The 14,767-nt window shown below is 43.4% G+C and overlaps 1 protein-coding gene across 3 annotated transcripts in view; it reads right to left on the reverse strand.

Annotated features, from left to right (window-relative positions):
* LOC146597464 (protocadherin-15-like) overlaps nt 1-14,767 on the reverse strand; it is a 593,579-nt gene that overhangs the window by 55,720 nt on the left and 523,092 nt on the right. For all 3 annotated transcript variants that reach the window (XM_085302026.1, XM_085302025.1, XM_085302024.1), the window contains exon 27: nt 10,647-10,763. In XM_085302026.1, the coding sequence (XP_085158152.1) occupies nt 10,647-10,763 (117 nt within the window). The remainder of the gene's footprint in view (nt 1-10,646; nt 10,764-14,767) is intronic.

Here is a 14,767-nt window from a genome sequence, read left to right on the forward strand (position 1 = left end):
ATCGCCCACGTTTCACAAACTCAAAAGGTTATTTGCTAGATTCAAAGAAGCGTTTAGTGAAATCAGTACGTTTCTACTTTCTAAACATCTCTGTGAGCCTGGACTCCAGATTCAGTTGTGATCTGTACCTTGTGTTTAAACAGGCAAAGCATCCAAAAAACCAAGTTTCATTAATAGGGAATTGGCAGCGTCCTCTTGTGTTCAATAACGTGGTACAAAACAGCTTTGCTGTTTCTGAGCATCTATCCAATGCGCGGCATCAACTCATCTAACTATAACGAAACGGGGAATTTGCAGTTTCCCACAGTACCTGAAACACTGCAAAAGTGGTTTAAACTCACTAAATCTCACGTGGTATTTGAGAACGCTCTCTCGATGCAATAAAACCGCACCAAAGTGCTTGTACAAAATATATAGACTGAATTAAGAGCTTTAATGAAATAGACTCAGGGTAGATATTTTATATCGTGGTAATGAATACGACCAAGACTGTAGGAACTCCATAAGAATTTCATCGGTGGTATCAGTTTTAGAGAGGTTAAAAAAGCAAAAATACTCAAGTCTCATTCCTGCATAGTCCTTATTAAGGGCACAGTAAGAGAAGGGGTAACTGGGCTGCAAACTCATCTGCTCAGCGTGCAAAAAGACCCCTCCCTTTAACCGTCCTTACTCTTCTTAAGCCATACTAACAGAGTAAGACAGCAAGAAGAAGAGGCAGCCCGGCCATGTCGGCCKTCCTCCCTCTCCAAAAAACCTATGCTAATACGTCGCGCGTAACGAAAAGCGAGACTGGGCTGGATGCAACCAAGGTATTCCTCGCCTTTCAGGGGAAGCCTTGCGCAGCTGCTCCTCCGTCGCATCCGCCGGGGCATCCGCAACGGGCAAGGCAGCACCTCTGATAATCCAGAACCGCGTCTGCCACGTACGCTTCCGTGTTTGGTGAAGCAATGTATGAAAAACCATCGTAGGAGTTAAACTTACTTTGCTAGGATGTGCACATTAAAGATGTGCAAACGGTGATTATACGACTTTCCCCCATCGTTCTGTGATTTAGCTCTTCAACGTTGCAATTAAGAGGAAATTACCTGCTGAAATCCACTCTGTTTTGTTATCGAGACACGGCCCTAACATTTGCYGGGGAGACTAAAAGCTATCATCATTAAACATCCACACTCAAGGTAATTTGTTTTTAAAATAAACAAAAATCTCATCATGTTATTCTTCCTGATAGGGCCATCAAGTTTGCTTTCCTCCTGTCATTTCTGAAAATAACAAAACCGAGACTTATTTTTATTTACTGCATTTTGGCACCAGTGTAACCCTAACAGCTCCAGAGAGATTTACTAGGGAAATCTATTTACAAGTAAGTTTTAATTATCTCAAATATTAATAATCTTTTGCTTCTGTTTTGATTTAATTTAGATTCTACGTCTATGGCATTCGTATGTCAACAGCAAAACGCCAAAACACTAGGTAAAATTCTCAAATAAACCAACACAGCAAGAAGTTTTACGTGGCAGGACCCATGTCAAAAGCATCCCCCCCCTGCCCCAGTTTTTCTCTCATTATTTGGACATTATGCTAGAATTCCCTAGTCACAATTTCTAAACATTTTGTTTGTTTAAAATGTGCACCACCATTTCTAACACGCATCTTGACTTGGAGGCAAAAGTCTTGYTATTTTAACAGGAATTTTATCCCAACGACGAGTTCAGGGATGAAATCAGCTGCACTGTATGCAAAAYGCCCAAAGTGCAAATTTCAAAAATATCCAAACATATAATCATTAGCGATTTGAACCCAGAAACTCTCCTGCAAGTTCCAGACTAATAGGAGAACTTGTTCTAAAGCTCGTCCTCCTTCAGCCGTTTCTTCTACAGCTGCATAATTCCTTGAGTTTCCATTTGGTCTGGGGAAAATGCTATTGGCTTGCGTTGTATCCGATGGGTAGGAAAATGCCCCCAACCCTTACGTTAGAAGATGCACATGGAGGCCAGGAGACTCCAAGCCACAAAAAACGGTGAGAACTGTAACACGACGACGCTTACATCATGCACGATAAAGCAGGTTTTCACATACATTTCTGAAAGCACTTTTAAAAGGGAAGCTGAGAATCATTATTCCCGCTATCCAGACGTGCAGRGGTGCAACGACTTGGAATGATTTTGTCCGGGCATCACAAAGTGCATCTCAACTTCATTTGGCTTCTACTCCTAGTCACGATCCCAGATGCGCACCTATACAAATGGACTGGATTTTACACCTATGTGGTAGTATGAATAGTGAATGAATAGTGTATGTATATCATAATGAATAAAGATTTCTTTATTCTCCTTATAAAGATTTATAAATATATTCATTATAAACGTGCCTTTTGGGTGAATACCACTTTGTGGCTCAAGTCAGAAACCTCCTTAGGTGTACTACAGTAAAAATGTGAAACCGGTGAGAAGTTTATTAAATTATCKCCATCTATAGATTCCCACTGACATCGGTAGTGCTTTACGTCGGAAAACGTTCACCGAGGCCAACTTTGTTGAGTTATTTCRATGAAAAATACCGAGGAGCTGCTAAAAGCAAAAATTTACAGATGGCTGCATGTGCTCTTTGTAACATGCTCAAAGTAAAGCAACCACTAGAAATGGTCAAAATTAACTAATGAATAGGTTATTGACTTTTTGTAAAACAGAATTCATCACTCCTTAAATGACAGCAAATATCYGTATTAAAAATGTGTTCCACAAGATTAGGGGGAAAAAACACCATACAAGTGCTGCGGCATCTAGCCGCCAGTTTGGGCAGAGGACAGAAGACCTTGCGGGGACTATGGGGAGGTACAACATTTCCCAAAGCTGCTGCTGCAGCACCAAGATCTCCACCCCTCTAGAGCAGCAGGACCCTCTCCTTTAAGAGCTCATTACGTTGACAGGATGCTTCCCTTAAACAAATCTGCAACGGGCACTAAGAAATCCAGCAGGAACAGGTTTTAAAAGACGGAGCCCTGGCTGTCTGAAAACGCTTTTATCTCTACTCAAATATCTGCCAAATCCCTAATTAAATATCTTTGCGCATCCTAACTTTACGGGGCGTCTGCGAAACAGTAAGGACGACTGCTCTCAATTTCACAAAAGGGCTTCGCTGAACAACAACGTTACAAGATGTTACCAGACGAGAGAAACCATTAAATGAGATGTTCTGGAGCTCCGGAGGCAGGCTGCTCGTAAAAATCGGTGTTCTGCATCTGTTTCTATCGGCGTTTCAAATCAACAAAACAAGACTATGCAGGGGAACAGCCCATGGAAGAAATAGCCCAGCTTTTACAGGGACAACCCGTACAAAAAAGAAAAAAAAAAATGGCACGCATCAGTCCCAGGAATGTTGTCACAAGCAAACTAAGCATCTATCAAACAGCTTGAGTCCCTCTCCTTTCTTCCTTTCTGAGTGCTTGGAGGGTGAAGCACTCAGAGAAGATGGTCATGATTAGCTGGCACCTTTCATCACCCTGCCACTTCAATAAGGCATAGGCTGATCGCAGCGAAGAAAACACTTCTTTTCCTCCAGGGATGATCACTGGCGTCCTTGAGTAGCTTGTCATATACGCACAGGCAGCAAATTAAAAAAAAAAGGGGGGGGGAGGAGGAAATGAGCTTAAATCCGCAACTGTTCAAGTCCCTCCACACTTGACTCTCTTGTTTAAAACGCACACTTGGAAACTTTGGTATGTATTTTACATATTTAGTTTTGGTTTAAGTCAAATYAGCCTCCCCCTCGCCCAAAATTCAGAGGATTCATCCTGTTACGTCAAACCAAAACAACAGGGATAGAAGSGACAGAGGGCAGTCGTGAAGAGCCTCTCCGCGTCTGATGGACGTAGGATTGCGGGATCTGYGCACCTCTATCGACCCCTCTCATCAATCACTGGCTAAAAAGGGTCAGTTGTTTGCCCAAGGAAGAGAGGTCTGCTACCTGAGGATGCGAAACACTGGGCTGACAGGACTGAGAACTGCTTGAGAGCTTCAGACAGTGACTTAGTCCAAACACAGAGTCAAGGTGTCTCATGCTATGGGGACTAGAAGATAACCCTGGAAGAAGCCACAGCAGAGACTGTTTGCRTCAGCCAAAGCGAAGCAGCACACACTAACTAATCAACGCTCTACGTTTTAGTAAATGTAATTGCAGCTACGTGTGGGAAGCTAAGAAACACCAGTAGTCCAGCATCCTACGCTCTCACCATCCCTCAACCCTAATGCGCTAACACGCCCAAAAGTAAACGCCTCATTTTCCTCTGAACGGGTATTCGCTTCCTCCCTTCTCTGCCTCTCTTGGCAGCGCTTTCCTTACTGGCCTGCAATCCTGTRATCTTTGACATTTCTTTCTCTGTTATCCCAGGCTTACGCCTACAACTCCAAGCTTCTTGTCTCGCTGTTCKCAGATCTTGCTTTTATTCTCATCCCTCATCTTAAAAGTAGGCATTTCTRTAGAGCGTTTTCTCACACACCTACCTTGCCGGCTACAAACACTTCTTCGGCGTCCTCAGTAGAGATGCAACRTATCTGGGTTTTCCTAACGACGCCAAACTTGGGTACAGTCATGCACTTCACAGAACACCCTGCTTGCAACCCTTCCTCGCTTTYGACTACGCCTTTTGGTTGGGTCACGCTCTGGAGCCAAAGGGAGTCCACGGGAACTCCAGGCAAACTCAACTAGAAGAGAGTCAACGGAGTTCTTCCAGCAAAATAAAGCAATTTAACAACGCAAAAATCAGGTCGCTCAGTCCTGGCCTATTTCCACCTGGGCTTGCTCAGGCACCTGGTACACCGTGTATACACCAAGCCCATCCTACCTGGGACTCCCCRGAGCCACTCACACGGGGGCTGCACAGATACAGCAAGTCCCGTTGCGTCAGCCTAAGCTTGGAGGCCACCAAGTGCTGGGCGCGCCCCCCCACCCGCCCCGAGGCGTTGCTTCCCCGCCGCGAAGCAAGCGTCGTGCTTTTCTCGGTCGCTCTGAAAAAGGCTACTCGTCCTCCAGATCGCTACGCAACAAAATATTTCAAACGCTCCACCGCGTACGCCTCCAAGAGATTATGCAAATACTTCGCGCAGAACGTGCTTACCTCTCTCCTGGGATGGGATCAGGATGACTTATCTCTTCCTAAGATTAACSTCTATTGCAATGCTTTTACAAGAAGTTGATGATTTCTACTTTAGTAAGATGTACCCGTTATTTAGCAAGAATTGAGGAGCTACTCAAGCTTTTCCTCGATAGCCATATAAATATGGTCAGAGTCTATTACCCTAATCCCCTTTGCTCTCCCCTCTTCCCTTTTCTGCTCCTTCCTTCTCAGTATTTTGTTATCCCTTACAGCATAATGTGTCTGGAATTAGATGTAAGCTCTTCTACAAAAGACAGGGTGAGCAACCATCATGTGAATGAAAAAAAAAAAAAAAAAGAGAGATAATAAACTTCTAAACTGTCAAAAAATAGAATATGGACAGTACCGATAAACCAAATATGTTAGTTCATATGACATATATTAGAAACATATGCAAATCTAATTTATCGCATTTCAATGACCAGAATGGTATTTCAGATTACAGTTTTTCTTAAAAAAAAATTAAAAGTAACTTTGTAAAAATAGCTTTTTAAAAATAATTCTCAGTTACTGCAAAAGAAGTGAAATGAAACTGGAAAATAAAAGAAATAAAAAACTGGTAAGAATTAAAAGTGACATTTGCTCAAGACAAGCCTTCAAATCCTACTCTAGCCCTTAGCAAAAAGCACTGCTTTCTAACTTTTAATTGACATTTCACTAAGGAGTTGAAGGAGTAACTATCAGAGATCTCTCRTGCCTTCAGGCCAAGATTTTATGACTGCTTTGAAATCCACAGGTTAAAATAAAAACATAATAAAATCTCCACTTGGGAGCATCTGAATTCAGCACAGATAACTTTTAACAATTACAAATCCAYGGTTATTGCAACGGAAACAATCTTGTCTTCTACATTTGCATTCTGATGATGGTTTAACTTTTTAAGCATCAGGTTCATACGCTTCAATTAACAAAACCCACACATTCAGATCCCGGCTCGGATGTTCCTTCATTCACGCACGCACACATACACCCACATCCATAGCTGTACGATATACTCAGTAACAAATAATTTACTGCATGGAGGTTGTGGGGGAGAAGTTCTTAAAAAAATAAAATAAATAAATGAAGGTCACCCTCTAACCTATGTCTCCAATAAATTAATCAATGGTACTTCATATAAAAGTTCATCCTTACCTTCTGTGACCCACATACAGGAGCTCYTCTTCATACTCCCGCCCCTATGCGCCGTAACTTTCTGGATCACTTAGGAAATGCTACGCTACCATAATCCACACAACTCTCTGCCCCAAGTCAGTCTCTTCCCACCTCTCATCTTTCACCTATGTTSTTGTTTGTAGGACGTCGTCTGTGCTCTCCCCAGCGAACGCTTAATGCTCGTGCCGACGTACGCGACTTGTCCTTCAGAAGCCGTCGGCCACAGGTAAAACGGGATCGTTTCTCAGGAACGTCACCGAACGAGCGCTTCCGTAGTCAAGAGAGGAACGGAGCAGGTTACACAATCTGCGTGCTTTGCTCGAGGTGATGATTCATGAAGGTTGACTTTGGTGGCACGAACCTTTCTTCTACCACCTACGTGCCCGTCGCTGCTGCCGTCAAGGGACTAGGAGGAACTGTTGGGCTTACACGTAGGGGCCTCTGAAGAGCTCAAAGAGCTGCAGCCCTTCCATCCCCACGGCCGGAGGAGACCGAGGCCCTACTTTTGGGTCATCTTCTCCAGGTCTTCCTTTTGAACTCATCTTTCCCCACTGCAAGACGCCAAACTCAACTGCAGCCCCACTCCGGCAGCCCCAGGGAGGAACGGGCTGAAGACGGTGTCCTCAGGAGGAAAGGGAGAGCCAAATCCAGCGACGCCAGCCAACCCCTCACGCCTGTCTCCAGACCTGCTCTTCTGCTGTTGGAAAATTCAACTTTGCCTTCTTTGCACCAAAATCTCCTGCAGGCTCTGAGCATTTCAGTTTGGATTTTCATACCGYGCACATTAATGCGACACCGCAGTGCAAAGCAGGGATTTGCTGAAGACAGCGGGCTGATTAGGTCTGCAAAGTTATTACTGCCGATGATGAAAAAAGATCTTCCTTACATTTACTCTGGGCTTAGTTTAAAGTTGACAGGGGCATACTCTACATTACTTGTAAAAYGGCAACAGAAAATTTCAAGCTTAGCTACTTCAGATTAGTTAGGCTTCTTTTAGAACTGTCCCGATAATCAAGCATATTTTAAAGCCAAACTGTTTTCAGAACAGAAGTATATTTTTTTCTCCTGAACTGATGAAACTGATGTATTAGCATGGTCTAAATAATATCCCACCAGGTTAAAAAAGCACTCCAGTGCTGATGACGATAACTAATAACATTCCTTCCCTCAAGGCAAGTTTAAAGGAAGGGATTCTTGCTGAACAGACAAAAGGTTATTTTTTTCTAGGAATTTGTGGTGAATTCGTATCAAATCCCTTGTGACACCACTGAAATGTCAAAGCCGGCTTGAAATAAATACAGATTTGCCAGTAGCGCAAAACATCTAAACAGGCTTAATTCAGTCAAAAAAAGACATAAAACCACTTGATGTTTTTTTCTGTCCWTCTCTCTCTCTCTCTCTCTCTATTTTTAAGCAACTTTTTAAAAACTATTCTATGTTTAAAACTACATAAAAAAAAATCTTTTCCATAGCTAGCCTTTATGGCTACAGGAGTTTATCCCTTTTATGCCTAACAATCTCATTCACGTCCAATCTCTACATTTATCCACCTACGTGATACTGATAGCTGTTAGAAATGGAAAGAGTCCAGAAGGCAAAAGGGCATTATGCGCATCTAAATAAAAACTCTGCTGACAGTTTGATAGGCTATCATAATTGTTTTTTTTAATGAAAAAGCAAAATAACTCTGCATTAAACACTGCTAATTGCAGAGGATTAAAACATTTTTACAAGCACATGCCAATTCAATTAGTCRTCTAAGTACTTTGTTTTGTGCAGTGTTTCATTGATATCTTACTCTGCAAAGGGTTAGACCTAGTATTTTTAAAGTATTAACCCAAGGGTGACAAAAAGAGGGTTGATATCAGAATGGGCAAATATTTTATCAAGGCCAAAATACTGCGTTACAACACAATCAAGAATATAAAATGAATATTGGTGTAAAAATCAAGCTAAAATGATTCTCTGGCATTGAAATTAAATATTCTGCTATACTTCATTAAAAAAAAATCTCAATAACCTCCTTGTGCAGAAATTTCAATTATTTCTAGGGAATAGAAATTCAGCTTCTTGTCCAGTTTTATTGATCCTAAACATCCTTTTTCTCCAGGTTTACTACCTACTATTGCAAGGAAGAAATGCAGGGCAAAACGAGTTAGCATCTCTGTGGAATAGACAGCGGGAACRTAACCCTGGCCGGCTTCTAACGCCCCCGAGAGACGCTGCCCTCTCTGCTCACGATACCCATTTTGTAGTCCCCAGGTTATTGCACCTGATATTTTAGAAGAATAAGATATTYAAGAAACACAGGGCAGTACAAAGCATTCAGACTGGAATCAAAGGTTTGATCTGACTGTATAGCTACAGGTTGTCGTGTTAAACTAATTTAAAATTTGTTTGCCAGCAAAACACTCCAAGATTGCAGCAAGCAAGGCTATTTTCCTCTGCAAATCACTGCGGGTTTTAAGCAGCGACGGTGGTGGGAACCCGGGCCAGGCGTGCCCCAAGGAAGGGAGAGGGAATTCAGACAGTATTAGATGTTCACAGAGCAAAAAGGCAGCGAGAGCACAAGCGTACGCGGGCTGCCAAAACGTGAATGCGTCCCCAGCCCTGCGAAACGGGACTTCTCCACCGTAGCTCTCCACCATGCTACTAGAGATATTTCCTTTTGCTTAAGTGTAAATGTTAAACTCCAAAACAAAAAGACTAAGTGAAGGGGGTACAGCTGGTGCCTAAAAGCAAGACGAAGATCTTCAAAACCRCGGGTTAATCCTGCGTGTCCCTCATCTTCACAGGTGCTGCAGTTTGTTCCCTCAATAGCAGCATCGAAGCCTGGCAGCTCTCTCCTGCTGCATGCCAAAAGACACAAGCACACCCAGATTTCTCTTTGGAAGAGATCCAGGATGCAGGTCTGCCACAAAGAAAGCGTTCGAGGTTATGAAACTATTTCTGAAGTGGCCCCTTCTACCCTGAAAAAAGGTGCCCGAAACTCCCGCTTGCAGACTAGCCTGATCCATACGCGCCTGATGACTACTCTGCTTTAACTTAAGTAGCTTTGGGGTGAACACGTTGGCTGGTTGGGACCCTCTTCCAGCACGCCCATGCTCTACGGAGCAGACCTCGGGATCCGTTCTGSGAGCACAGCACCGGAAAACCAGGCACCTAGGTCTAATCCTTGCCTGAAACTGTCCCAGACCAGTTGCGCAGACACAGCGCTCGGTGTCCGTGTCCTCTGTAACATTCCTCAAATACTTGTAACACTGTTAAACTACCGCTACCCATTACCTATATGTTGAGGTCGCTCTTTTTTTTTTTTAATATGCATTTTCAGCTGATGATTATTACCCTAATGCCTCCAAGTCCAGCAATGCCGCGCTGATGCCCACCACGCGCAGGGAGCTTGCTTACCTTTGTGCAGTTGGGACTTTGCACAAGAGGGTAGAAGGACTGCATTTACACAAGCCCTTCTTTATCATTTCAGTCCTTTGGGGGTAAATAAACCAGCAGGTAGCACRTTTAGCTAAGCTGCTGCCTGTTTGTGTCCTTCAGCGTGCACGGCACACGCCCTCTGAACACTCTCCATGAGATTATTTTCCTTAATACACCAAATGTTAACAACTAAAAATTAAGCCTGCCTGGCAGAACACCTTTGGCTTTTACCGTCCTCCACGTAGCATCAGGCCACCAGCGTTCATCAACTTCTGATTACAAAAAATTGATGTTACCCTTCAGAACAGCTACCAAGGCAAAACCACATGCTCAGCTCTGCCAGTCAGGCACCCCACTAGGGACTGGCGATCAAAGCCAGTGGCAAAATTAAGTTTATCCCCAAGTGAATCACGCTCGGCTCATACGCCACGCGCCCACGAAGGCCCACCGATGACCCGCTCGGTTCCAGACGCCCCTGCGACGTCTCCGACTACAAACCATGACTGCAAATGACCAAAAACAACAACAACAACAAAAAAAACGCAAATCAAGAAAACGATCTTGTAAAGTTGCCTTTTGCTTCCTTTCTTAAGCTGAGGGCAGGCACGGCTTCTCGGCCAGCTCTCCGCCTGCGCTGCCGAGTCCAGGAAGGAGCTTTCCAAAAAGTTTCCTGGCAAAAAAAGGAGCCATGTCATTGATTTGCCAGCTGCAGGAGCCATCATTTTAAATGCAGCCTACGTCCGCAACGGCAGAGGACGGGTTGTCATAAAAAATTCATGAGACGCCACTCTGTGAGACTCATGATAATCACCTTTGGTGTTGAGAGAGTTAGGTCACATATGAGGGTTAAAGATTTTTTTTTTTTCCCCTCTGGGGTGCAGAGTATTAATACAGCTTTTTTGCTTACCGGAGGATCTTGATCCTCAGCTGAAACRGTGGCGATAACAGTGCCCTTGACTGCATCAGGAGCAACCATTCCCCTGTAGAGCTTTTTGCTGAACACTGGAGAGTAATCATTCATATCCTGCAAAACACAATTAAGAGTTTAGTTCTCAAGGTCCAACAAAATAATACATGYATTTGCAATTGCAGGGGATTTTTTTKTAATTACCTTTTTTTCCAAACTCTACCCAATCACTCCTTCCTATTTGCCAGCTGCAATCTCTCCCTGCTCTCTCGCTGCCACACTAAACCAGCGCACGCAAGGGGAAGGGAYGAGAAGAAAATGCGGTGGCAGATGGCTGCCAACACTATATGAGAGTCCAAGATTGCGTTCTTTGGTCAAAGGGGGTTTTTTAAAGGCTCGGGTTAAGCCCAGTCTCACTGAGGAACTCACGTGTGCACACATACACATAYACRCAYACACATATTTAGGGTGTGTGCATGTGCACACAYATACATATACACCCATATATACATTAATGTGTGTGTCTTTATGCRATAGATGCAAACCCAGRGCCGTAGGTGTTGCTCTGCAGGTCCTCTGCRGWGACTACAGCACAATAAACTTCTATATGCAAAAAAGTCACTCTCACAAATCTACGTATTGTAGGYCTGAATAATTAATACATTATCCTGCACAAAAAAGGTCTGCAATTCAAATCTTCAGGGCACCGGAATTGCTTTCTCTCYGATTTTCAGGTTTTAAAAAGAGACAATCAGATCATCAAATTAAAATAAACCAAGCTCAGCAATTCAAATCAGAATAGCATTCAAACAAATATCGTTCGGAAAAAAAAATCAAATAGATTAGCATTTCTGCACAGAATTACAGGCATTGAATGCTCTCTACTCCCTATTTCTTGACCTGTTAGCGAGAAGTTAATTTACTTCATCTGACAATTTAAAATCAAGGACTGTTTTACATAAACCAGCTTGTTTCTTGCAACGCTTCAAAGCGACGTGGTGCGTTTGAAATAAGCCACCCTCCATCCCTCTTTGCCCCCCAGAAACTCCACTCGGGAGCAACGCAGCCCCGTGYGTCAGAGCACCTGACTTAATCAATTATTTTTTTGAGGAGGGATTCGTGAATCCCTGGAAGATATTCAGAGATGCAGAACCTTTTTAGGAACAACGCGCGTGCGCAGACAAGACACCTTCGGCTCCCTCCACGGGCAGCCTCCACGTAGGGTAGGGACCCGACAGCGCAGTTGCAACACTTAAGCATGAAGGAAGAACAATATTGGAGGGATGCTCAAATATTATCATTCTTCAGAATCCATATTAGCATCCTTAAAAGCAAATAAAGACACGGTTGAGAGATTTCTTGATGCCAACTTGTTTGCTAACTCAGGCATCACCCTTAGCCCGTGAACGATCCGATGGCTGCCACCTCCCCTACGCTCCGGACAATACACATCCCATTTACTGGATTTAAAGGGGTGTTGTTTAGCAAAAGATTTGTAGGAAACTGATATTGACTTGTCTGCACAGACTATGAAGATGCTGAACAAAAATGTTGGTGAACCAACACACTCATCTAGGAATGCCAATGAGTAGAAACAAAGCACGGGGGAGGAAAGGCATTAARAAGCAAATCAATATGTAATTTAAAAATCATTAAGATAGTCGCTAGTGGTAATGCACTAATGCTGAACTAGGTGCTTCCAGACAGGTGGTGACCACGGAGTGGGAGGCAAATACATGACAAGCGCAGAAGAAAAATAGCTGCKGTGCTGCATTCCCAGCAGAAAATGAACCTGTAAACTTCAATGGACTATGGAGACGAGTATCTTTTTGATTTATGGGGACACCAAGAGACCTTTAACGTTTTTGCTTCACGCGGAGTTAGAAACATCAGCATTTAACGCTTGGGTGAAACGATCTGTTCTTCCTCCTCATTCTCTAATAATGGGAAATTCTCTAATTGGGAAATACGCAATTTGAGTCCAAATGATGACCTCGTTCCCTGCACTGTCACCAYGTCTTAACTTCATGTTAAGTGTGTTCAGCACGGGGTGTCCTTTCTGCCCGGCACAGCACAGATCCACACCTCCGCTCCAGCTCGCAGTGGGGGATGCAGAGGAGGACGGTTGGCGTCCATCAGCTACTCGGGCAGCTCCTGCCGAAAGTTAACGTTTCCCTCGGCTATCTCCATGCGAACGGAATCAACTCCAGACGAYGCTAATATTTATCTCTCTATAGATACTGCGTACGCAGTCATGTGGGCAAACCCCAAATTTATCCTGCAAAGCATTTGCTGCACCAAGACAAATCGCTGCCCTTCCCCTGCAGGGCAGGAGAGGGCAACTCTGCCAAACGGGAGCGAGCCACCTCCTCCTCCAACAAGCCACAAGGCCCCAACATCTCCTACCCTCTCCCGATTTCCTTCTCAATAAAATAAAATAAATTTATATATTTTTTCTTGAAAATTTCCATATATATATATATATAGGTTTTTTCCATCTAGCAGTCATCTAGTCCTGTGTACCTTACAAACGCCTCCTGATCTTCTAATTCCTGGGTTTTGTAGTATGCAGCCTGTACAACCAAGTACTTGTTAAAATAGCTGTGATTCTGTGACAGTAACAGCTCATCGTTAACCTGGTGAACAGCTCCAAGGGGACAAATTCCTGGAAACTGCATACAAGCATCGCTTATTCTCTTGATCTATCTAAAAGAGCCACGACATTTAGAAGATTTTTTTTTTTTTACCATTTACTAGAAGAGCATCTCTTTTTCTTTCTTTCTTTTTCCCTTTTCACTTAAACATCTCCTGGGCCATGTACGCAGCTATAGCAAAATGCAACTTCAGAGCTTTACTTTGAGCCAAACCCTTGACCCACACGCATCATACCACCTTAACTTAATTAGCAGAAGTCTCATGTATGATGGAAAACCCACTGCGATTTCCACTTCAAATTCAATCTCTAAAGGAGTTCCTTCAAAGTTTGCACGCTCATGACAAAACGCACCTTTCAGGAAAAAAGTGAAATCGTTACACATGGCATAATCTAAAAAAAACCGACTTAAAATCATCACATTCTGAAATATTAAAAGCTCTTACGTCCCTTCCCATTCTTTAGGGGCACATTTCTGTCCTTTGATGAAAYGCATGCCTTCAAGGTTACACATACCCCTTAAAGGTTCACGTCTCACCTGTCCCTTCGTCCCCCAAGAGGCATACCAACGTACGTGAGCAAACCGCTCTCCGCGCTCCTACGTTTTGGTTGGCCAACGCGTTATTTCCATTTTATACCTCTATTCAGTCCATTAAAGTAAGCCAGGAGTAGAACATTACTGCTAGCTCCGACACAAGTATTTGCGATCTCTTCTTAACGCATGTATCGAGCACACCAACTCATTTACACGGACMGAGGTTGGAAAATCAAACTACAGCGAGTCACTTGGGGCGGTAAGTTCAGGGTCTTTGGGACGATGCTAACGGACAACCCAACAGCAGAACCAACACGTTGAAATTTGTCTACAGTTGGATCCAGTGCCRCCTTGCGCACGGTTTTTCCTTGAAGTTTTACAAAACCCAGAGGCTTGTTCATGTGGTGTCACTGCCACTTTTTCATATTTAATGCTCCGCGAGCCCCCAGATAGTTCATGATTTGAATCAAGCGATGCAGTTCATGGTGGAAGATACAGGGCAATAAATGACTCCAGCACACGGTTGAACAGAGAGGCTGAGTTTTATAAAAGATAAATCTGTTCATTGGCACCACAGTCTAACACCATACCCACTATCCCAGCAATGTCACTAGAGAAGAGAAGAAGMAGCAGTTGCATTTTGGAGGCAATGCAGAAGATGACTGAGCTCTTCCAACAAAGGGAAGAYGTAGCATGCTGATGGGGACAGATTCAAACTTGCTCTCACAAAAAGATCAATCAGTGCATATAATCCATATTCTAGTGCATTTAATGACTTGTAATTTTTCATTTGACCTACTATTCAGCACAATTCAGGCAAGATCTGATGAACCAGCAGGTAACTTCAACAGGACTTCCTGATTCAAGTCCTACTCAATACTTAGTCCTATTAAATGAGGGGCAGGGCCAGTTTCTTTTTCTTTTTTTCTTTTC

The sequence above is a fragment of the Rhea americana genome, unplaced genomic scaffold, assembly GCF_003343005.1.
Source record: "Rhea americana isolate MKP2758 unplaced genomic scaffold, rheAme1 scaffold_183, whole genome shotgun sequence".
Lineage (NCBI taxonomy): Eukaryota > Metazoa > Chordata > Aves > Rheiformes > Rheidae > Rhea > Rhea americana.